At 43.0% G+C, this 25,524-nt stretch overlaps 1 protein-coding gene across 6 annotated transcripts; it reads right to left on the reverse strand.

Moving 5' to 3' along the window:
- Nucleotides 1-2,420: 2,420 nt before the first annotated feature.
- On the reverse strand, nt 2,421-21,906 carry si:ch211-198m17.1 (mucin-2). 6 transcript variants are annotated; one of them, XM_041957970.1, is made up of 16 exons: nt 21,769-21,906; nt 12,526-13,161; nt 11,728-12,045; nt 8,780-9,493; nt 7,880-7,978; nt 7,277-7,375; nt 7,048-7,157; nt 6,900-6,958; nt 6,651-6,790; nt 6,426-6,560; nt 5,662-5,704; nt 5,458-5,495; nt 5,287-5,374; nt 4,220-4,403; nt 3,731-3,763; nt 2,421-3,410 (listed from the first exon to the last, which is right to left on the reverse strand). In XM_041957970.1, exons 1-16 carry the CDS (start codon nt 21,818-21,820, stop codon nt 3,282-3,284), a joined length of 2,877 nt encoding a protein of 958 aa, XP_041813904.1. In that variant the 5' UTR covers nt 21,821-21,906; the 3' UTR covers nt 2,421-3,281. The 6 variants fall into 6 exon arrangements, with proteins under 6 accessions (XP_041813904.1, XP_041813903.1, XP_041813901.1 ...); XM_041957969.1 differs by having other exon boundaries at nt 9,176-9,493; nt 10,009-12,045; XM_041957967.1 differs by having other exon boundaries at nt 10,009-12,045.
- Between the last annotated feature and the right edge of the window lie 3,618 nt (nt 21,907-25,524).

Here is a 25,524-nt window from a genome sequence, read left to right on the forward strand (position 1 = left end):
CTGATTTGTACCCCCTGTATGCCAGTCACACTGTGTTCCAGTGACCCAGTGCCCAAGATTAAGGCCTGGCAAAGCCAGATTTAGCCTCCCAGCAAACCAAATCCCAGCTTTTAAGAGCCTGTAAGGAGCAGCCTCCCAGGGTGTAACGCCACGGCAGCACACTGCCAGCAAGTTCAACACAAACACCAACATAAAACTCGTGAGGCCTTCGAACACCTCGTCGCTCAGGGTGACAGAGTGCTGCAGAGCAGGCAGGGTGATGCAGTGTTTCTGCGTAAGATGCAGCATCAACCCCACCTCGAAGAATAATCTCATCAACACGGTGATTCATGTGGCCATTCATTTAGGTCCAAAAGCCTTCTGCTGCTGCTGTGATCTGCATAATGAACTGCACCAGTACTATTATTCAGTTTAAATGAGAGCGGTGGTGTTTGCAGGAGCAATACAGCAAATTAAATGTTGAACTCTGCATTGATTTCACAAACAGTCACTGGTTTATTAACATTTTGACTGATAAAAGCAAATGAAGAAATCATGCAGGCAGGCAGTTATTTTCCAAATAATTCATTTTAAGAAACAGGAAGTCTTGAATCCTAAAGAGGTGAATAAAACACGTCTCAGTGATTCTGAAGAAGGTAAATCTGAAGAATAATGCCAGAGACAAAATGTTGTGGAGTCACAGGACAGATTTACTCAAATAAAAAGGTAATTTCACTGCTATGTTGTGTTTATATTCAGTGTTACTCACCAAAATAGCTCATCCTTGAGGTCTAACTAATCTGCTGTATTGTTTTATTAAACTCATTAAACATTTGCAAAGCTGATTTACCACTATTGTTTACCTCCATGTGGTCTAGCTTGCAGTCTTCTTCTTCCCTGCCTTCACTGGTGTGTCTTGGCGTGTTACCGCCACCTGTTGATCAGTGTGATATTGTGACACCGTTGGTGGGACTGTGCAACCTCATGCTTGTGTGCATGCACGATAAGCAAAACAGAAGCAAGTCTAAGAAACCAGCTCCATAGTGCTGCTGGAGGTCAAAACCTCCACAGAGAACCTTTAATCTTCTGCACTGGCTTTACTTCCTTATTGTTTGGGGTCCCAAAGACCCCACTGTTAGATAGATAGATAGATAGATAGATAGATAGATAGATAGATAGATAGATAGATAGATAGATAGATAGATAGATAGATAGATAGATAGCCAAAATACTAAACAGTAGTAAAAGTATTGCACAAAAAAGAATATCAAATGCAAAATGAATATCAAAATAAGAATATCAAAGAAGAAGTAAGAAGTATTGTATTATTATTATTAGATTTTTTAATTAGATTTATTATTATTATTATTATTATTATTATTAGTAGTAGTAGTAGTATATGCATAATTCCATAAAGCATGTCATGTTTTATATGTTCTATAGGCAATATAGGAACAAATATTTTCATTTTTTTTGGCTTCAAAGTCAGTCATTAGACAAAAAAAAAAAACATGCAGTCTAGAGTCATGGTTGATGTAAATTAGACACCGAGCAGGTCAGACATTAAGAAAAAACAAATGTCATTGGAAAAGTCATGAAAGTATCAAGCTGATATAGCAATGTTAAGTTTATTTTTGAGCTCGTAAAGGTGCAGTGTGTGAGAATATGGCCACCTGTCAAAGGTTTCTCCAATAATAGGGGGCAGCATATTAGCACAGTAACCACTAGCTGCTGCTCACTATACTCCCTGCTAAAGCTGTATAAGGCTGTCGTGAGCTATTTAGCTCAGTGAGAGCTGCAGCAAGTCGCCCTATTAGCTGGCGGAGTCTACCCAGACCGGGAGGACCCGGGTAGACAGGGAAAACAGCACCCAGGTGATTCACAGCGTCTCTGACCAGGACTCTGACTCTGGAGACGATGAAGACACAGGAGGCCAGACAGGAAAGCCGTAAGAGGAAGGTCGCTCATTACCAGCAATGTTTTTTTCTGTGAATTAAGTGTGTATTTCTGCCAAACCAGAGCAGGTGATTGTTGCAACAGTTGGAAGACAGTTCAGGTGAGTTTCATTTTGTTGATGAAGAGTGTTTACAATCAATTAACTTAGCAATTAAGATCGACTTAGTTTGGTAAAAGAGGGACGCTTGAATTCAGGTGTGTGGTTGTATTTTACTATTTAATGAGGAAAATAGGTGTAAGAATATTTTCCTTTCTTGACATTTTGGAAGTTTATTTTATTTATGAGACTAAAAAAAGCTAATAGAGCTTGTGAAACGTCTCCCAGGCGACATCTCTGTTGCCTCTAGAGGTAGGAAGTGGTATCACGAGACAGGATAAGCCGAGGCTAGCTGGTTAGCATGCTAACTTCAGTAGATATCTTGAGATATATACATATACATATACAGATACATCGACCAATGATGAGAAACAAGAGCGCTGTGTGTAAATTAATTTATTTCCATTGCACTCACTCACTCACTCACACACACACACACACACACACACACACACACACTGCCCAAAGTTAATTATTTACAAAACGTTTACACACATAGAAAATAGTGCACTGTCTCAGAGGTTAAAGATAAATATATGTATATAAGAGCTTTGAAAGAAATGTATAGAAGTGGAATTGGCACATCCAGGAGGCAGGCTTCATCAGCAGCTCTGCATGTTTCTGTCCAACAGGCACGTTCTGCAAGTGCAGAGAGTACACAGCTACAACATTAATCCCTTTTGAAATACCTCAAACCAGGGATCCAGCCCCTTTAGTCATACAAGATTTTTTTTTTTTTTTTTAACAATCACACTCATGAGAAAAATATCTAATAGCCCCTGAAAAAGCCACATTCAATTTACCTTTGATTTGAGAGGAAAACTGGTGGTAAACTTAACACACATTTTAGTGCAATTAGCAATGTAAGACGCTTCATTTTAAAGACTACAATGATTTCTTTAAAGCTTAAAAAAAGGTCAAATGTACTTAAAACATCAGTAGGATAATTGTACTGAGCGATGGTGACATCTACTGGTTGGAATTAGCACCATTTAGCTCTTTGCAAAGAACAGACATGATGAACTCAACCTCACTTTAAACAAACTGCTCAAATGTTTTTGCTCGTATGAAAGAACGTCTTTGGTCGCTGTTTTCCTTTGTGATTGAATCCATGCAAGCTCGAACATGTTTAAATAACCCGGTCCTGCTCAGGAAATGTGCCTGTAGACCCACAGTGTTGTCAAATCTGTAGCTTGTCCCATGTTCCTCATTCCTGCATGGATTTCATCCCCAGCTGGCCTGGTGTTTTTCAGTTTATCCTGTCATCTCCTGGTAAGAAGTAGGGGTTCTCGTGGCCTTGAACCAGGTAGGAGTACCGGGACGGATTTTTACCTTTGAAGGTCCTCATTCCATCTGGGTTGAGTTCGTATGACCCCGTCTGAAATGTCAGTGGAAGCAGATGTAGAGGCTCACACATTCACCACAAACACAAGAGAAGCACACACATGAGTAACCACAGTCACCAAGGTGGATTGAAAACTAATCGTTACTACTCCCAAATTACCATCAGCTGAGCTTCTTTGAACCGTCGCACACTAGATTTAACACGAAGATGAAAGCAGGTGGCTTTCCACAATTAGAGATCTCTCACGAAGCTTCCCATCACCTGAAAACACTGCAGATTCTCACGTGGCCCGTCTAAATTATCACAAGGGGAATCGAGGAAAATCAGAAGCTAGAAGCAAAGCCGTGCCTTACCTTTTTCCATCCTCTCTGCTTCCGATGGAACCCCTAAAGCAACACACTGGGAGTCAGGCAAAGCAGGGAGCTACATGCTAGCATGACTGCCTTCGTCATACTGGTGCGCATCGGATTTAAAACATTTCATTAAATAATTTAACCTGTGATCTGAAATCATACAAGACGATCATGTGCACGGTGAGCATGGATTTGTTGAATTTGCTGGTCAAATAACATCAAAGTGTCAAGATTTGGTGGAAAAGCATTGGGTGTGTAGCAGCCTGAAGATTTTAACCTAGCCCCAGATGTGTTTTGCAGCTGCAAATGAGCACATCCACGCTAACTGGGCGGGTTTCAGGTTAATCATCTGATGCAATCTGGACGCAAGATGGGCAACATTGAACAAACTGATTTAGTGGATCGTCGACACTATGCGTGACTCTGTCTGAGGATTAGTGGGAAGTAACTCAGGCGACGGAGACGATGGAGGAACATGTGGTAACTCACCGCTCCGTTTTGATACGTTCTGTTCCCCGCGATATTGGCGTTGGCCCCTTCTACCATCTCCACTGGACGGTCTGAATTCCATGAAGTGGTTGCACGGGGGATGGAGACGATGCCGGCGGGCCAGGACTCACTTGAGGAGTATGGGCTGCTGCTGAGGTCTGGCTTTCTCTTTGAGAATCTCCTCCTGATGTACCGACAACAGGGAATAAAACAATTTTCTCTTTATGTTTTCAAATCCAACAATGAATTGATCGCACAAAGAAGTGCTGCTTTTGTATCTTTTGTAAGTCTGAAATATCTGATTCCTCTGGATCATAGAGCTCCACTAATCTCCAAAAACTAAAATAAAACCCAGTGAAAATGTTTTCATTTATGTTTATGTGTTTTTAAGTTTTTGGACAACAATGCAGCAAGCTAGTGCCATCGCATTTTATTACGTATTCCAGTCAATCCATCACACATCATCCGGCTGCCATAAGTACTCACACCAAACCAGAGTAACACACCACATCTGAAAATAGTCCTCAACACATGCCTTATTTACCCCTGTTTACCCCTGTATTGCATTTGATAATAACTATACAGCTATTTTTTATTTACAAAACTATATATACTGTATATATACACACACTACATGTGACTATTGTTGAGCTAATGTGCTTGAGTGCCACAGAAAGAGTGGATGCTGGAACGTACGAAAGATGCATTAACACTTTGTTGGTTTTGGTCTTTTCAGTGGATTTGTTGACAATAAGAAAATACTGAATACCACCAGCCTTATCCTTTAACCTCCTAAAGTATTCATTAACACAATAATACATTAACACTGAGTTAAACCTAAAAAGTGACCTTTTTAGACATCTAGGCTACATATAACTGCTGTTTCATCAGCATTTCAGTGATTACATTTCAATGTGAAACAGGTCTGAGCTACACATTGATTCATAGAAATTACTGACCTGCAAATAACCAGAGTGATATTTACAGGGCTAGAGAGCCACTGTATGAGTTGGGTTTGTGCAGACGCAGAATTAGTGTCAATGTTGGGAAAGATGTGAGGACCTTACCAGCAGAAGTAACCGAGCACAGCAAGGACCAGGATGAGGAGAAGTCCTCCCAGTACAGAGGAGATGACCACCACTGCCAGCAGAGACGCTGTGAACACACACAGAGACATATTTAGATTTTTACGGGTCAGTACGTGACTGTCGTAACTTAGAAATACTGTTGTTACTCACAATCATTACAGTTGAAGCCAGCATATCCAAAACTACACCTGAAAGACGAAACAGAGCAGTTAAACACAATGAAATGTGGATTTTGGGGCTGAGTTTAACACTGAATCCACACGGGGGAGCCAACTTCACATCATATGCAACACACACAGACACCCCAAATGCAAAACGTACGCTGTTAACAGAATTAAAAATGTGTGTGCTCACGGTTTGCATGTGTCTCCATCTGGCTGCTGCCCACTTGGACACCCTGCAAAGGGAAACAATCACTTAAACACACACAATGTTTTTCACAAAGGGACTGAAATGTGAATAACAGGCTACAGTTTCAGGCTCAGTCACGGTAGATGGAGGCGTACAGTTCGCCTGGTTACACATGCAAAGAAAACACGAGCACAGTGAGAGCCTCTTTATACTGAGGCTGCATGATGAGCATTACAAACCAGCACATAATTGCACATTATGTTGTTTTCCTGGGAGAGGAACTGTATGCAGCACTTGTATGAAAGTTATTCTTTCGTAGCTCTCCTTATAGCTGATCTCCTTGGTCACGAGCCTCCAGGGAGAAAGAAAGCTGTGATTCTTCCACGTGTTTCCAGGGAAACAACCCCGTTAAAAAGAAATAAATTACAGAGATAAATGAAGTAAGTGGCAAGGGTCGGCACGGAGAAAAGGCCACAGCTCTTGACCTTGTCTCTGAGTCTCGCTCCCTGTTGCTTCTCCCCCTCATTCTCACACCCAAAGTGTAACGCTGAGGATAAGGAGGTTTTGTTAAAGCTCTCTAAAACTGCAGATCAGCTGGGAAAACTAAACTTGGGTCATCAGCTCTTAAACTCCATACATGAGACTTTAGTAACATGGCAGCAGAACTTTTTCAAGATTACACATTTTTGACCATAAAAGACACAACATCGACTACTGGAGTGTGTTCTTAATGAAGGAGATGAAGAATATTAAAGGGTCCTTTTTACCGATGCAGGTGGTGTTTGAGTACAGGCTGGCGATGTAGCCGTCTTTACAGAAACAAATAGCCCGGCCGTTTCTATTTTCACAAGTTGTAGAGTAGATTTCACAAGGAAATGGCGCCTGATCACACAGGTTTTCACCTAAGACAGAGAGGATATAAAACTGGTGTATGCGAAAAACTCTTCTTGAAACAATGTCGCCTGTGGCTCAGTTTCTGCTCCAGAACTTACCTGTAAAAGCAGCACCAGCCAATAGTCCACCTGAGTCAGCTGAGTCATTTATAGCTTTCTCAATGGACTCTTTGATAGAGTCTTCAGTGGCATTGGTGTTTTCAAAGATGTTGTTTACAGTTGCTCTCACGCTTCCTTCTCTAGAGAATTATAGAGAATTATAGAGAAGCAGCAAAGACGATACAAAAAATCTATCTTTTAAAACATGTGGCATATCTTTGTGCAGTAGAAGAAGAAAAAAATACTCACTCAAGTCGCAGAACCTCAGACCTTTGGTACCCAGGCACGTCTTTGAGAGCTTCAAAGAGCTATGAAGCAGAATAATCATGTGGTTTAATGACAGAGAGAGGAGCATCTATTTTAATGTTTCAACATGCTTTGTGAGCTCACAACCCACCGCTTTTGAGATATTAAGTGCTGTTTCCTGGAATATTTTCGAGGACCTGTTGTTCATTTCTGGCTCAAAGGTAAGGGCGATGAGGTGAAGCTCGCCTGCAAACACTTGAGCTGAGTGAATAAGACAAGAGGAGAAAATAAGGCAAAAGTCTCACTGTCACCACCCTCTTTGGGCTTCTGTTATTGTCATTCTTCATCTGAACAGACATGAAATGTTGCTGCGTTCTTACCGGGCGTACAGACGCCATTCTCCATGACGGTACCAGTGCGACACTGGCAAGTGCCATCACTACAAATGCTGTCAGGTGGGCACGGGACAGCAGGACACACTGATGAGAGATGGGAGAAAAATGATGGATTAAACAACTCCTTAAGCTCTGTTTTTGGTCTCCACCAGCTCATGAAGGATATATCTGGCTTTTAAGCGGCTAAATGCTTCATTATGTTCACCAGCTAGTCTATAACTCTGTTTCTGGAGCATCGTCACTTAAAACAGCTGCCTGCTGCAGCCGAAAACGACACTATAGAGCAGTGAGAGTGAATCAAAACAGTGACACTGTGGCTAGACAGCTAAACAATGCCATAAAGCACCTTTTACACTGTTTTCACATTGTCATCTGATTTTGTTATGACTGAAATAGCGATTACGGCCACTTTATGATGCAACAAATCTTCTGTTTTCTCCAGCAATGTGGGTCCTTGTGTCTGCAGGATTTAATTCCAAACATGGAATTCGGCCAATCTTTTTTGTGGAAACCTTTTTTTAACTTAATCAATAGCTTCGTGGACAACCGCACAAATGAACATCAAAGACTTTGGTGGAATGTACAAACCCAGGACTGGGATGGTGATGAAGGCGGTGGAAGCGGTGGTGGATGAGACTGTTGTAGTGTCAGCGGGTGGTTTGGTTGACATAGTCAAATTGGTGGTCACTGCAATGTGGCAATGTAACATCAAAACATACATAAAAATCAATCAAAGGACACTTAAAAAGACAATACAGCCATCATCAATGTCTAATAGTGTTACTATGATTACACACATGCTGCATCTCTAATTATTCCTATGAAAAGCTATAATATTTGCAACATATTACAGCCTGGCAAGGCTTTCATATCGTCTGCAGTTTGCTGATAATACATTAAATTATTCCACAGGGTTAAATCTTGAAAACAAACCATCCTTTTTAGATTGATTTCCTACTTTTCAGGCGACTGCAGGTTTCAGTTCATACTGAGATAGTTGGAGAGACTTGACAATTGCTTCTGATTAGTAATACAAGAAGATATTGGCTTTGTTTTTCAACTATTGATACATTTTTGTCAAATGTATCACTGTGTAGTAATTTGACAATTATTAAAATTGTCATTTAAAAAATACTTTCTTCACTAAAAAAGAAGAAGAAGAATCTCCAACATAAGGACTGCATTCATATTTCACCTGCCTCTGAGAGCAATCTATTATAACTGGTTTTAATGCCTGCACAAATAGCACCACTGTGCCTTAGACCAGCCTCAAGTCTGCAGACTAGGTCTTTTAAAGGACTTTTGTGGTTGTTCAAAGGCTGTGTCCTTCAAAAATCTGCATTCAGAGACCTGACAAACAAGCACACCTGTAAAATCAGCCAGTGCGGCTTTAACTTACAGTCCTCACTGAATTCCCTCTCACCTGCATGTTGTGGTAAATGATTTTGTAAGAACAAACATCAACACTCATCATGCTGTTAGTCCTACCTCCTGAGGTCGTTGTTGAGGGACTAAGGGTGGTGGTAACTAAAGTGGTGCTACTGCCTGGGGAGGTGCTCGTAGGGAGAGAACTGGCGGTGGAGATGGAGGTAGGTGAGGAGGGTGTGGGTCCAGCTGTTGTGATTGTGGTGATAGTGGAGGATGAGGTTGTGGTGGTGGTCTCATGCGAGGTGTTAGTAGAGGTTGTTAGTGCAGTTGTAGTAAGCACAGATGTAGAGGTTTCTGGAGTCACTGTAGTTGTACTTGCTGGGCTGCTGCTGGTATGTGCAGTGGTACTCGGGGTACTTGTAATTGTGTTGGTTGTGTGTGCAGCGGTTGAACTTGCAGTTGTGCCGGTGGTTGTGTGTGTAGTCGGTGTACTTGGAGCAGGTGTGGTAGTTGTACCGCTGGTTGGAGCTGATGGGGAGTCAGTTGGACTGCTGGTGGTGACTGTGGTTACAGTGGTTTGAGGGCTTGCAGGAGTGGTGGAAGGTTTCATCGTTGTAGATTCTGTTGTGCTACTTTCTGTAGTAGCAGATACTGAAGCTGTGAAGTGCTCTGTGGTGGATGGTGGTGGAGCTGTTAAGGTGCTGGTTGTGATGCCGCTGCTTGGAGTTAAAGTTGGAGCTACAGTGGTGTCAGAAACTGCAGGAGTAGTGGGTGTGTCAGTGCTCATTCCTCCGTCACTGGTGACATCATGTGTGATGGCTGCTGTCGTCATTCCTACAGTCCAAACAGAAGCACAAAAATAATCAGCCCATCACTTTCTCTCTATGGAGCACATCTCATTAAAGTGTTAAGACAGTTTAAATGTGTGATGTAAATTACCACCTTATACACTTGACATTGTAAATGCATGTCTATTAACAAATCAAGCAACATTCACATTCATTTGAAGTAGATTTTGATTGATTTTATACTTTTCAGGTGACTATAGGTTTCAGTTCATAAAAAGCAAGGAGAGTTGGAGAGGCTTGAAATTTAGTGAGTGGAGTGGAAAATGAGGACTCAAACAACCACTGTGCAAAAGTACAGCCTCACAGAACATGTCTGTGGACTTTTGAAGTTGTTCAAAGTAAAAGGTTCATGCATTCAGAGACCTGACAAACATGCACACTTGTAAAATCAGCCAGTGCGGCTTTAACTTACAGTCCTCACTGAATTACCTCTCACCTGCATGTTGTGGTAAATGATTTTGTAAGAACAAACATCAACACTCATCATGCTGTTAGTCCTACCTCCTGAGGTCGTTGTTGAGGGACTAAGGGTGGTGGTAACTAAAGTGGTGCTATTGCCTGGGGAGGTGCTTGTAGGGAGAGAACTGGCGGTGGAGATGGAGGTAGGTGAGGAGGGTGTGGGTCCAGCTGTTGTGATTGTGCTGATGGTGGAGGATGAGGGTGTGGTGGTGGTCTCAGGCGAGGTGTTAGTAGAGGTTGTTAGTGCAGTTGTAGTAAGTACAGATGTAGAGGTTTCTGGAGTCACTGTACTTGCATTTGCTGGGCTGCTGCTGGTGTGCGCAGTCTGTGTACCTGTGTTTGCATCGGTTGTCATCTGTGCAGTCGATGTATTTGCTGTAGTGTCAGTGGGTGCATGTGGTGTTGCTGTGATTGCAATTATGTCAGTGGTTGAGTGTGCAGTCTGTGAGCCTGCAGTTGTGTCGGGGGATGCAGGTGCAGTCTGTGTACTTGTGTTTGCAACGGATGTCATCAGTGCAGTCGATGTACTTGCAGTAGTGTCAGTGGGTGCATGTGGTGTTGCTGTACTTGCAGTTGCATTGGTGGTCGAGAGTGCAGTCTGTGAGCTTGCAGTTGTGTCGGGGGATGCAGGTGCAGTCTGTGTACTTGCATTTGCATCAGTTGTCATCAGTGCAGTCGATGTACTTGCAGTGGTGTCAGTGGGTGCATGTGATGTTGCTGTACTTGCAGTTGTGTCAATGGTTGAGTGTGCAGTCTGTGAGCCTGCAGTTGTGTCGGGGGATGCAGGTGCAGTCTGTGTACTTGCATTTGCATCGGTTGTCATCTGTGCAGTCTGTGTACTTGCATTTGCATCGGTTGTCATCTGTGCAGTCTGTGTACTTGCGGTAGTGTCAGTGGGTGCATGTGGTGTTGCTGTGCTTGCAGTTGTGTCAATGGTTGAGTGTGCAGTCTGTGAGCCTGCAGTTGTGTCGGGGGATGCAGGTGCAGTCTGTGTACTTGTGTTTGCATCAGTTGTCATCAGTGCAGTCGGTGTACTTGCAGTAGTGTCAGTGGGTGCATGTGGTGTTGCTGTACTTGCAGTTGCATTGGTGATTGAAAGTGCAGTCTGTGAGCTTGCAGTTGTGTCGGGGGATGCAGGTGCAGTCTGTGTACTTGCATTTGCATCAGTTGTCATCAGTGCAGTCGATGTACTTGCAGTGGTGTCAGTGGGTGCATGTGATGTTGCTGTACTTGCAGTTGTGTCAATGGTTGAGTGTGCAGTCTGTGAGCCTGCAGTTGTGTCGGGGGATGCAGGTGCAGTCTGTGTACTTGCATTTGCATCGGTTGTCATCTGTGCAGTCTGTGTACTTGCATTTGCATCGGTTGTCATCTGTGCAGTCTGTGTACTTGCGGTAGTGTCAGTGGGTGCATGTGGTGTTGCTGTGCTTGCAGTTGTGTCAATGGTTGAGTGTGCAGTCTGTGAGCCTGCAGTTGTGTCGGGGGATGCAGGTGCAGTCTGTGTACTTGTGTTTGCATCAGTTGTCATCAGTGCAGTCGGTGTACTTGCAGTAGTGTCAGTGGGTGCATGTGGTGTTGCTGTACTTGCAGTTGCATTGGTGATTGAAAGTGCAGTCTGTGAGCTTGCAGTTGTGTCGGGGGATGCAGGTGCAGTCTGTGTACTTGCATTTGCATCGGTTGTCATCTGTGCAGTCGGTGTACTTGCAGTTGTGTCGGAGGTTGTGTGTGTAGTCGGTGTATTTGGAGCAGGTGTGGTAGTTGTACCGCTGGTTGGAGCTGATGGGGAGTCAGTTGGACTGCTGGTGGTGACTGTGGTTACAGTGGTTTGAGGGCTTGCAGGAGTGGTGGAAGGTTTCATCGTTGTAGATTCTGTTGTGCTACTTTCTGTAGTAGCAGATACTGAAGCTGTGAAGTGCTCTGTGGTGGATGATGGTGGAGCTGTTAAGGTGCTGGTTGTGATGCTGCTGCTTGATCCTGAGGTTGGAGTTACAGTCATGTGAGAAACTGCAGGAGTGGTGGGTGTGTCAGTGCTCATTCCTCCATCACTGGTGACATCATGTGTGATGGCTGCTGTCGTCATTTCTACGGTCAAAATAGAAGCACAAAAATAATAAGCTCATCACGTTCTCTCTACGGAGCACATCTCATTAAAGTGTTAAGACAGTTTAAATGTGTGATGTAAATGAACAAAAAAAGAAGCAATTGCAATTTTCTGACTCTGGCGTTCCCCAGGGGCGGCATCAGAAAAGACACTGTGACAGACCAGACAAAAGTCTGGATACATGTGCTGACAGCAACACATAACTGCACCAGTTTTCACTGAGAGTGTCTCATTGTTCAACACACAAAAACGTAGTCCATCAGCATAAATGTGAGGATGCTGCTTAAACATTTTGTGGCTTTAAACCACAAACTTTTAGAGACCTGACAAACATGCACACCTGTAAAATCAGCCAGTGCGGCTTTAACTTACAGTCCTCACTGAATTCCCTCTCACCTGCATGTTGTGGTAAATGATTTTGTAAGAACAAACATCAACTCTCATCATGCTGTTAGTCCTACCTCCTGAGGTCGTTGTTGAGGGACTAAGGGTGGTGGTATCTAAAGTGGTGCTACTGCCTGGGGAGGTGCTTGTAGGGAGAGAACTAGTGGTGGAGATGGCGGTAGGTGAGGAGGGTGTGGGTCCATCTGTGGTGATGGTGGAGGATGAGGGTGTGGTCTCAGGCGAGGTGTTAGTAGAGACTGTTTGTGTTGTAGAGGTTTTTGGAGTTGCACTTGTTGGGCTGTTGCTGGTGTGTGTGATTGTTGTACTTGTAGAAGGGCTTGAAGCAGGTGGGGGAGTTGTACCACTGGTTGGAGCCGATGGGGAGCCAGTTGGGCTGCTGGTGGTGAATTTACTAGTTGCAGTAATGGTGCTGCTGTCTGCTCCTGCAGCTGTCCTGGACTCTGTGCTGGACTGAGATGAGGTCATCTCTGCAGTAGAGGTCGAAGGTTTCATAGTTGTAGATTCTGTTGTGCCTTTTTCTGGAGTAGAACTAGATCCTGAGGCTGTGAAGTGCTCTGTGGTGGATGATGGTGGAGGTGTTAAAGCGCTCGTTGTGATGCTGCTACTAGAACCTGAGGTTGGAGTTATAGTGGTGTCAGAAACTGCACGAGCGTTGGGTGACTCAGTGCTCGTTCCTGTCGCTGTCGTCGTTCCTACAGTCAAAACAGAAGCACAAAAATAATCAGCTCATCACCTTTTCTCTCCTTCCCATATCTTGCTAAAATGCTAACAGAATCTAAATCTGTGACGTAATTGACCAGAAAAAGAAGCAGCTGTGTGCCGGTGTCGAAAATGTCTGTCTCTGGCGCTCCCCAGTGGTGGTAAAGAGAACAAAAAAAAAAAACATCCATATGTCCCATTCAGAAAATTAAAATTCAATTGTGGGGAAAAAGCAGCTGCACTAAAGATGAACAGAAGCTGAACAGAAGTTTCCATTGTGCTGTTTTTTGTTTTGTTTTTTAGTTTGTTTTGTTGTTTTACCGGCAACATCTGTTGAATCCGACATATTTAAGTCATAATGTCAGGTGAAAATGATTTTTTTTTCAACCAATCCAAAGTTAGTGATGATTGTCTGACCAGTGAGAAAAGGAACCAAGAAGGTTTTTTGTCATGTTTGACTGAAGCCTGTGTTACGATAATAAAATGACTGTTTCTGTGAATGGAGTCTTGTGGCTTACTGAATACTGAAAAAACCTCAAAACCTGTTGCCTCCATGAAGCACCTGGACACAAAAACATGAATAAATAGGGTCCATAATCAGATACTATGTGACTGATGTGACTGAAAGTCCTCTCAGTTGTCTTCTACCAGGACACGTGCACCTGCACAACCTCGCCCACATCACTGTCATTGATTTGATATATAATGTAGGTCAAGATAAAACGAGCACATAATTGTTTTATTTGTTTGTTTTGGAATGTGTGGGTGTGTTGATCTTTTGAAAGACGTTTGCGTTGAAATGATATACAAGTAGTATGTCTTGTATTGGTTTTCCCTCTTGTGGATATAATGCGCAAAAATAGGTATTTGAATGGTTCGAACCTCTGTGGTTTTTACAGAAGGAATATTCTCCTAGTTTGAATGGAGATGTGTCAGTCACAAGAGCCGCCACCTTCATTTGACCGTCTTCGAGGAAAGAGCTGCCTCCTGTTTCCAATTTGGCCTGCTCCTGGTCTTGGCTTTGGGTTTATGGGGGGACAGCGGAAGCCAGAGGGCAGCTTGAGGAGTGGTACAAACAGCAGGAGGTCTTTGATAATGGCTTAGCCTGTTTACCTCAGCTCCTCATCTGGATGCATTGAATGATCACATTTAAAGCCCCGTTTTCAGCAGCCAGGGGGTGTATATGCTACTGACAGCCAGATGGTTGGACACCTCGCACAGATTTCTCCTGTAAATCATCTCAAGAGCATGAGGAAGTGGTGAGAAAAACAGGACTAATATCAGATCTTGAGGGTGATTAGATTATTTTCATTGTGCAGAGCACTGAGTGACCTCGTGTCTTTATCACTTGGTAAAAACCACAGGCTGCACACACCTCGTGGCATGTATCATGGGACATAAAGCAATCAACAATGTTAGATGAGGAAGTGACAAAAGGTCGTGAAGATGTATACAGTCTCACGTGATCTTTTCAATGATCATACAGGTCAATTCGTGACTGGCTCGTCCACATTAAGTCGTCAACGGATGACTGGAGATCAAGATTATGAAAAACCTCTTAAATCAGCTCCAGTTGACCCCGTCTTGATTAGCACTGTTACATTCCCCGGCTGCTACATTTCAGTAGAATATCCACTGCAAGGACTTGTGTGTTTCCATGAATAACTGAGTTGAAGGTTAAATATTTCACCGTGCACCTCATTCCTGCATACCTGACATTCTACTAAAACCTCAAAGTCTGAGGTTTTATCTGCTTGTATCAAAAATAATCACATTTTAGCCATTTTTTAGACTACTGTTGGTTTACAGAAACCGGGCAGCCAGTTTCATTTTACACTCCGTCTGGCAGACTAGTCCGGTGTGTGTGCAGCTCCACTACATCAGCTGGGTGTCATGCCAGGGTCAGAGGGGGCAGGTAGACCGATGAGCTGAAGGCAGCGGAGGTCCTAAACATTTTGGAAATACAGTTCTTAACGCATGCTAACGACCAACACATAATCAGCCAATTATCCAAGAAGCTGCAAATGTTAGCATGTCTGGCTAACTAGCTTACTACCAACATTAGTGAGTATCAAGGCATTCAGCATGTATTTTATGGGGTTACAGGTCACATTGAAAAAATACCTGTTCGGGACCAAGATGCAGCTAGATCAGAATTTAAAGTGATGATAGATACCTGCAGAACTAATGGCCAACCCATCAACCTCAGCTGCACTTGTGTTGAGTGCTTATTAGCAAACATTAGCATGTTAACACACTAAGATGGCAAACATAACACTCGCTAAATATCAACATGTTAGCACTGTCATTTGTAATGTAATGAAAGGTAATTTATTTATTTCAACAGGGACAGCGCACAATAAGACATTAATCCTGTACTGGTAAATAAACAATATTGATGCTGAAGAATTCAGCATCAATATTGGCAAATAAACATTACAGAGTTAAGACGCTAGACGCTTAAATACAGAAACCTCTCCAAAATCAGAAGACATATTTTAAGTTTGCTGAATTTAGCCTCTTTCACATGTTGCTGGTTGCTTGTATATTCACAAGTGGAACTGCAGCTGCTCGGCCTGATCCTATCACTACTATCATCTGGCATTGCAACAGGTTTTTGGTAGGATCGGCAAAGTAAGTGGCCCTGTGTGAACACATTTATTGGCTTTCATGTTAACCAAGCTTATCAACACAATGACCTTGATAATCCTATCATTCCGCTCGGAAAGGCATTTCATTGTTTACAAAATCATAAAAGGCAGCTGGTACAATGGTTTTGTTTGGTGATGCGTTCTGTAATCATCATGTGGGGTACTGTTGTGCTGCGAGACTTCAGGCTTCAGGAATGTTAAGGGTTAGTTCACCCAAATTACTATTTTCTCAATAATCTCTAGTGGCACACACACACACATGTTTCCATCACTGTTGCAGACATTACATACATTTAGGTCAATTTCCTGGAGACTTTCCTTTAACCGAACCCTAACCATAACCCCCCAGTCTTCTCTCTAAACTTTAATGATTTGCATTATAGGGACTTGTGTTTTGTCCCCATAAGGCAGGTAGGAAGGCGAGTCCCCACAATGTGACTGTGTGAACAGATTTATGTCCCCACAACGTGAGTGATACAAACACACACACACACACAAACAAACAAAAATTAAAAATGCAATCTTACTCAACTGACTGTCAGAAAAAGAGTCAGAGGAGTTTTCAACTGAGCCTTTGAACATTAGATGTCTGTACAGCAGTGATGAATTATGTTGTATTTTATCCCTGTAAATGTTTTAATATGTAAACTATTGTCATCCTTATCTTAGAGCTATTCCTTGGAGGTAGTAAACCTTCATTCTTTATATAGTCTCACCTGGAAAACAATGGAAAAACAAAGATATGAAGGGGTTTTTTGGGTGTGATGGCATTTCCAAAGTTATCTAGATTGTTGCGATAAGACATTTTGATATGAGATTAGCATTGATGTCATTTACAGTAAATCCACATTACTGAACTCGCCCCATTATGGCTCTGTTTTTTAAAGCGTGGCCGTCACATGTAGTGATCATGGTCTGACTAATGGCAAGATGCTGAAGCTGAAACCTTAAAAATGTCCCACAAAGGCTCCTGGCGTGCTGAGGTACTTCTGTAATGTACTGTATTTACCTAGAGGTCGTACATAACTCAGATAAAGTCACCGGTTACAGTCTCGTCATAAAAACACCTACTGCTTATTCTAGAACACAGGGAAGTGATGGACAAAAGGGAAACTGTCACAGAGAAGAATGTGTGTTGTTCTCCCTCCACTGCCCTTTTCACAGTGATGATCGCTTCAGAGCTCAGTGCTGCTTCTCTATTTCCATTTGCATGGAAATGTCAGCAAGTTTCAAAGACAATCTATGTCACCCTGGTCTTCTCCCACTTCACCAAATGCACAGCATTTCCAATATTACATGCTAGCAGCCCGACACCTTTGTTTTGGTGACTTTGACAATGTTGGTAAAGTCATCCTTACTGGAAAGGTTTATGAAACCCATATGAGACAACGTAAAGAGAGTCAGTCAGTGTGATTTACTTGAAACAGTGGAGTAATTAAGAGCACACTCTGCCTTGCACGTCAAACAGGGAGCCTTGTCTCTGAGGATTTAACCCAAAACCGGATAATCCCCTGCAGACACAAAAGGGATGACTGGGTCAGGCAGGGTGACAAGTGGGTCTAAGGTCGACCTGCGAGCGCACACTCAGGAGGATGTGGATAAGAAGGTCCGGCTTTACCCTCCAACTCTCATAAGAACGCCTGCTTGTTGGTTTACAAACTATCACTGCGCTGACGCGCCGCTGCGCCTCTTTTTTTCTCAGCACAGAAGTCGAGTAAGCGCGGCGTGGGAGTGTATCTGTTGATAAGGAGACGTCTGCTTCCAGCTGTCAAAGCGTCGCCTCACTTCATATCACAAACAGTAGCAGAAACAAAGAGAGACGGAGCCAAACTCTGACGCTTGTGCCTCAGCGCTGCGTTGCACTTGAGTAGATTTTTATTCATGCGACACAATAGCACTCCTGTGAAGTACCTGCTCATGAGCTGTCAGATCCAGCTCCCCCAGCCCACATCCTCAACGTCCTGTCCACACTGCCACTCCTGGAGAGCAAGTCCTTGTCTGTATTAATTAAACACCAGAAGGAATCCTGAGCAGCCCACACAGCTCAGCTGGTTTCTCACCGTTGCCATGAAATATTTCCAGTTTACTGCTGGCGTTGGGGGAAAGAACGTTCCTGAAATAATTCTTTATCGCGTCCAAGCAAGAAGGACGGGGCTGATTTTTAAAGAAAGCACAGAGAGCAGGAGACAAACTGACAGGTTGTGACCCAACAGTCAGGAAGAGCCTGAGGCCAAAAGGCAGCATCTCATTAGGAGGCAGAGGAGTCATGTGGAGAGCTGACCTATGGTGATGTGTGTGTGTGTGTGTTTGTGTGTTTCAGAAGTCATGCAGTATGACATCTGAAACAAGCTGATTAAAGGCAAAAATGCTGGAGGCACGCTGGACTGCAGCCCACGGCTAATCACTGGTCACACTTTGGGTCCCTTTGCCAGCTAATGAGAGCGAACATTTCTTACAGACTGCTTTATGACCTCCTGGTATTTAAAGGAGCCCGTCCCTGCGTTAGGAAACCTCCTGGTCCTCCAACAGATACACACAGGTCAGTTTCCTTCAGCGCTGAGTGAAAACCAGGCCTGAGGGCTGCCACATCAAAGCCACACAGCTGACGCCGGGTCACCAGGAGCGACCTCAGAGGACTGAGAGGAAGCTTTTATTTTCACTAACCACCAGTCTGTCGTCCTGCTGAGGGCCTTGTGTCAACAGTCTGATCGGCGATACACCGAGGCCTCATCCTCTGGAGGTGAAGAATATGTCCCGATATTCGTCAAAATATACTGCATGTTTTTCACTACAGACGTATACAGCACACTCTAGAGCTAGAGCTGAAACCATCAGACGACTACTCAGTAAATTACTAGCCAACGTTTTTGATAATCAGTTACTAGTTATAAGTCATTTTCAAGCAAAAGCAGCTCCAGTGTCTAAAGCATGTGTTGCTTTTCTTTGTCTTGTATGATAATGGAGTAAACATCTTTAGGGTTTGGACTGTTGGTCCCACAAAACAAGACACAGCATAACACTATTTTGACATTTTATGAAACTCGCCATTTTATTAGGCACACCTAGCTAAATAGGTATGTATTCAGATCCTCAACTTGGGTAAAAGTAGCGAAACAAAAAAGTCCTACTTTGAAAATAAGTAAAAAATCAGTAAAAATGTACTGAAGTGTCAGAAGTCATTATGCAGAACGTCCCTTTCATATTGTTATATTATTATATATAAGTGGATCATTATTGATACATTAATATGTAAGTGGTGTTTTAATGTCATAGCTGGTCGAGCTGGAGCCTATTTTAACTACTTTATATGCTCTATTGTGCAAAAATGCATCATATTTCATAAATAAATCCGACAGACTGTTCAGTCCACTAACTATACCTGTCTAATTAATGTGGCAAAAGTACCAGTAAGAGTATTTTTCTTATCTGTTGAATCACTTCCATATTTTAATCACATGACGTTTTACTCTGCTAACAATTAACGGATGAGCCCTAAATTCCATCTCACATAAAGTTCATCTTGGCTGGGATTGAGGCTCATCCTGCTGCTGATGAGACAAATGTGATGCCTGACACACACCTGTGGTCCAACACACACACACAAAATCTCAGGTCATTGCATAAGGACGCACTGAGTAGCACAGCAAAGACAAGAAGCTGATGAGATGTTGAGTCTCAGCCTCTAGTTATTCTGGATGATTACGTCACTCTGTAGCTCTTTACCTTCGTTGAATGGCCTCCAGTTTAAGCAGCGTCCCCAATAAGAGGATAGCAGAGCCGAGTGGTCTGCATCTGAGCAAATAGAGCTCTTATACTGTAACTCTGAGGCAACAGATGGCTCCCTGGAGCAGGGCTCAGTCGCAGGGCCTGTGCACATATCATATCCAATTAAAGCTCCGCCAGCACATGCTTTCCAATTACAGAGTGAGATTTACTGCCCTGGAGCAGGTCTAATCCAACAGGATACAGCAGGGACGCAGCGACAGAGGGAGGGGAAAAAAAGAAGAAGCAACAAGTGTGCATGAGAAGTGGATGCAAAAACAATACCAGTAGCCGAGAGAGCGTCCGGTGAGGAAGATGAGATCAATTATCGATACGAAACAGAGGAGGAGGAACTGAGATGCATGCAAACAACGAGCACTTCATGTCCTTCTCCCACTGACAACATCACCACAAATGAGGGTTTAAAATGTGCACGAGTGCATGAGCATAAAGCTGCAAAGATTAGGAGAAAGAAAATTCACATTCCTACAGCCGTCTGTTAACCCCGAGCAGCGCTTGCATGCTCTGGTGATGACCTAACGATGACTAGCCAGCAAAGCATGACACGTGTCACGGAGATGCGACAATCTATAAACTGCATGTGGGCTCAAAGAGGAACCCGGAGCACAGATTTCTTAAAGAGGGCACGAGAAAATGTGGCGCCAGGCTGAGAGGAGGAGGATCACGACCCTCAGGAGGTCTTTTCATCTGGACCTCTTTACTGCTACTTCAGACGCACTCAGTTACGCCCCGTACTGGAGCCTCCATCACCTCCCCGTCTTGCTCTAGCTCCATCTGACTCTGTGTTTCTATAGAAGTAGACACATGACAGTGGGGGAATCACACAGGCAGCCCGCAGGCTTTCAGCGAGGCTCCGGCACATGACAGCGACTGACTCTCTGGGAAGGTTGAATCACAGAGATGCACTTCAGACCGGTCCAAAACAATACAAAGGGTGACCAATGGATTTAACTGCAGCTAAGCTTAGGGAGTCTGTACAGTGGAGAGCTCATCAAAATTCCTCCGGGCGGCTTCGCCACGCTGTCGAGGGGGTCCGCCTATGCACACACAGAGTACACGTTGTGTGTGGAGTGTGCTGCGCTTCGGGGGGGCCGGCTGTTGTTTGGCCAAAGCATCCTCGCGGGCATCCATCTACCCCCAGAGAGCTTTGAGTCACACTGAAGGAGCAGTGAGTCAGGGGTTAAGACTATTTGGGTAACCTCTCATGAATGTGTAGAAAAGAAGGCAAAAGAAGAGGAAAAGGAACATTTCTCTTCAGAAACTTGAAGAAATAGCACAGGTTTTTTCCTTTAACTGCACTCCTTGGAGAAAAGGTCACAATTATTGTTCGAGTGTCTCTGTCCTCCCCTCTATACGACACAGATTTGTCTTCATCTTGATAAACACTCTGTAAACAATGACAAAAAGTCCTGAACTCTTTTAGAACTATTGTTTTATTCCTGATATGAAGACTGATGTGTTGTACTTTCATAAAAATATAAAAATAATGTCAACAATCATCGCTTTAAGTGTGAATACAGGTTTTTGGATTGTTTTCAGATATAACTGTGATCTGCCTATACATGATGTTCCATCACTAACCACATAACATCAGAAAATACAGCACAAAAATATATAAGAATGATATTTTTGGAAAAGATTGTTAAAGTATAATAGTTTTTGATATTAATTTCTATATTATGGGTATATTATTTGCAAGACTTCCTACTGTAGTCTTCCTGTGTATACAGGCTCTAATAATGAGGGCATGGTTCAAGATGCATCCTAAAACTAAGCTAAACAAAAAAAAAGGGTGAAAAAAGAGCAGAAAAGTGGCCAAAAATACCCCTCATGCACGGGAGAAATGTCATTTTTTGACTGAGTCACACTTTACTTTAAAGACATATGATGATAAACTAGCCAAAAGTATGTGTGGTAGTTACAATTATTCATTTTTCTGTATCAGAAATTTTACTTTTGATATTTTGGTACCTTTTGCTTCTCCTGCACTTCTTAACACTACGCATGGGGCTAAAACCTGTGTTTGACTACAGCTGAACCGGTGAAAAGTAACTTGGAAATGTATTTCCGAGGTTCAAGTCAAATTTCAAACCACATGTCAGCAGAAATTCACATTTACAAACAGCTTGACTGAGTATTTAACAGCGTGGAATAAACTTCACTCACCTCTGACTGCAGCGCTGAGCACAAACACGACGGACACAAAGCTGAGGAACATGTTTCAGGTCTCGGGGTGTGGACTCCTGGGGGGGACCAGCTGGCTGTGAAGTCCCGTATCGGGGAGAAGATAACGGTGCGGTGTGCTTCGGGATGCGGTCTCCGCGGCAGCTACAGGTGGCTCTAACTGGGAGCTGCAGCCTCTGACAGCATTAAAAGCTTTAGTCCCTCCTCTGATTGGCCCGCTCGCCTGTCACTCATTATTACTGCGCTGGAGCTGCATGGCTCAGCCTCCACCCATGGACCAGCACCTGAGCCAGAAACCTGGCGTGTCGTCAGCAGTACAGAGGAACCACCAATTTTAGCTGATTGTTTAGATAAAGAGAGAATAAAAGACGCATTTTGCTATAGGAACAACCTCAATACTGGCATGAGTTTCACATAACAAGCAAAGCCACCATGTATCAAAACACAGCCCAGGTAAAAGACAGAGACCATAGACTGTAAACCCAAGCACCGTGGGTGGAGCTGAGGGGGGCCAAGTTAAGCCTGGTTGCTGATTTTTTATGAAAATACACCCCTGCTCAATTGTCATGAATGGGGAAATTCGATTTAGAGACTAAAACTGTTTCAGTAGCAGTCTGTAAACATGTTTATTCCTGCTTTAAAGTCATGCATTTTAACATAGGGGTCTATGGGGACTGGCTTGCTTTTGAAGCCAGCCTCAAGTGGCCATTTGAGGAACTGCAGTTTTTAGCACCTCAGCGCTGGCTTTATTTTTCAGGCTGGCAATATCGAAGAGTTTCCAGCTATGCTAACACTAGCAGATCTGTACCTGTGGCTGTAACTGCAGTGGTTAGCATGCTAACATGTTCACAAACACCCAACAGCCTAACATGCTGATGTTTGGCACATTTATAATTTCTTATGTGCACCGTAATTTGTGTGTAAGTATTTGCTAATTAGCATTAAACCTAAAGCACAGCTACATCCACTAGGCATGTCTGTTTCTCAGTGTCAGTGGCTTTATACAGCAGGATAGTCCAGAACGACCTGCCAGGAAACTCACTACTGAAGTTCCTGCAAATTTTTCTGATCTCCCTTACGTGACACTCCTGCAGACATGTTCCTGTGGACAGCTGACTATTTACAACAAGGCCATTAAACATGCAAGACAAGCGTGCTCCTCAACATGCATAACAGGCAATGGGAATTTTCTTCCTCTTGATGGTTTAAGGAACCATGTTTACATGAGGTCTAACAGTATGTTTACGAACTGGTGACACGCAGCTTTACATCGCCGTGTCTCCCAGTGACTCGGGACCGATAGACGCCCTTTTTAACTGTATTTTAGATATCAAGCTCTGGATAGTGGCGCATTTCTACAGCTCAGTCAGGACAAAACTAAAAAGAAGTTTTAATCATTGTTACTGAAGCTCAGAGGGCCGAACTCGGGGCGAAACTGCAAACGTTGGTATAAAAAACCTGTAAAGAAATAGTAAAAAAAAAAGTAGTTAGTAGTTATCTTATCAGTTATCTTTGATTGAGATCTCAGCCTTAACCTGACACTAGGAAGAGTTTTTTTTTAATCGTCTCACTGCTAGAGTGTTCCTCTCTCAAGTTAACGATGAATGATTGACAACTGTAATGCTGCTCCTACTGAAAAGAATACGGGAAGTTTACGATTTCCTCCAAACTCAGCTGCATGTGTTTTGAGTGCCAACACTGCAATCTTAAAATCTCTGCATCCTGATCTGCATTTTTTATTGGTGTTGAGAAGATCTTAATGGTCTTGTCTTATTTCCTTCAGTCTGTGAACCCTGAAGAACCCTCAGGTCTTCCGGGAGTGGCCTTCAAATGATCCCTAAAGTCAGAACAAAAACCAGCGATCAGGCATCCTTGTCTCTTTATTCATGTATTTTATTTATGACGGCGTTTCTTTACTTCCTGTTTTTTATTGATTGCCTTGTGTGTGGATGTCAAGTCTGATTGATTGATTGCTCAAGAATATTTCCATACGATACATAGATGCATCTGATGTTTTGAATTAAGTTGATTCAGTGTAGACTTAAGCTGCAGACACACTTTTATCTTATAAAGTGCAACTGATAGAGTTCACATAAAACATAATTTGATGCATTTTATTTGAACCATCTCAGTTTTTACCCTGAATCCCCAGAATGTCACAGTACACTTACTGTATCTATTTATTTCTGACATGATATTCTTATAATTACCTTAACCTCCGCAGGATCAAACAGTTTTTGTGGCCTCAGAGTTTCGAGCTTACGTCAGCAGATTTGTATGAAGCACTTAACCCTGAACAGGTCACCTTGACTTTGAGCTGAATTTGAGTTCTGTGGAGTTAAATCCAGCCTGATGAGAAACTCTATGTGATAGATGTTTGATATTCAAACAATGGATGTGAAGCAAATGTTTTGGTTGGCAGTGGGAGGCGGCGGTGTATTCATTTGCTCTGAAGATAAGCAGCTACAGAGAGAAGAGCTTTTCTTTCTTTCTTTTTGTCCAGAAAAGGGAACACAAGAGTACAAATTCATTCAGGAAAACATAATCAAACATGAAACCTTCACCATGTCAACCCTTTTCTTCATGTTGTTATTGTGGACTTCTTAATGGGCTCAACCATTTCAGGCTAAACGGGCAGCTCCTTAAAAGCATTCCGCTCTCTTTTCCGTGGTTATGTAACCTCTTAGGAAGATAACATGCAATTGCTGACTGACCCTTGTTATTTGTTCCAATCGAGACGGTGCTTAAAAGTTCAGTTTATCCAAATCACAAACTTTTTTCCTCCGTTTTAACCGTTTTGACCTCCACCCCTGATACTGCATGTAAAAAAAATGACATTTGAAACCTCAAACACAGTGGAATCAATCCTCATAAAGGCCTCCCCACTCTGATATCATAACTAAATAAGTAGCGTTTGTATTCTTAGAAACGTCTTCAACAATGTCGTTATTTAGAAAATCCACAGATCTTGATACAAACCAAGACAGTAATCTAGAAATAGTGAAAACTGTGAGAACAGTAAGAGAAATATTTGTCTTCTATGCTGATGACACAGTGTTATGTGTTATATGTTATTTTAGATGAAACCGAGTGAAACCTCAGCAGGGAAAGGAATCAGAAAAATGTAGCATTAACATCCATTAGGAGAGTAAACCTGATGCATTTGGTTGGTTCAGTAGGTTGGGGCTGAAAGCTGTCAATTTTTTTCTCTATGTGAAAAAAAACTAACCAAGTTCACAAACTCATCAACTGATGCGATTCCAGATTAAACAAATTTTAGGTGTGAAATAGTCTGAGGTGATGACCATCGGATGAGGGTTTAGCATCACTTTTAACAAGCTGTTCATTTGCTTCAAGGATAATATGTGAATAGCTGTAGAGCTCTAGAAAAAAAAACAAACATATGGATGGAAAACTCAGCCTGATGTCTTTGCAAGTGATTAAGATCCTGGATCATCCAATATAGAACTAACATTCAACTGTGAGTCAGAGTCGGTAGTCTGCAGCACGGGAGCACCCCAGGGCACCGTCCTCTCACCTTTCCTCTTCATCCATGGCTGTGAGTCAGAGTCGGTAGTCTGCAGCACGGGAGCACCCCAGGGCACCGTCCTCTCACCTTTCCTCTTCATCCATGGCTGTGTGTCAGAGGGGAACGAGCTGGAGTACCGGTCCGTCATCATGGACTTTGTGGACTGGTGCGAGCGCAGCCACCTGTGCTTGAACACCAGTAAGACGAAG

The sequence above is a fragment of the Chelmon rostratus genome, chromosome 17 (genome assembly GCF_017976325.1).
Source record: "Chelmon rostratus isolate fCheRos1 chromosome 17, fCheRos1.pri, whole genome shotgun sequence".
In the NCBI taxonomy this organism is placed as follows: Eukaryota; Metazoa; Chordata; class Actinopteri; order Chaetodontiformes; family Chaetodontidae; genus Chelmon; species Chelmon rostratus.

Coding starts and splice junctions, on each gene's coding strand:
- si:ch211-198m17.1 (XM_041957967.1), bottom strand. CDS start 21,820: ATGTTCCTCAGCTTTGTGTCCGTCGTGTTTGTGCTCAGCGCTGCAGTC. Junction 7,158..7,276: donor GAATGGCGTCTGTACGCCCG/GTAAGAACGCAG, acceptor TTATTCACTCAG/CTCAAGTGTTTGCAGGCGAG. Junction 5,705..6,425: donor CTCAAACACCACCTGCATCG/GTAAAAAGGACC, acceptor TTCCCTTTGCAG/GGTGTCCAAGTGGGCAGCAG.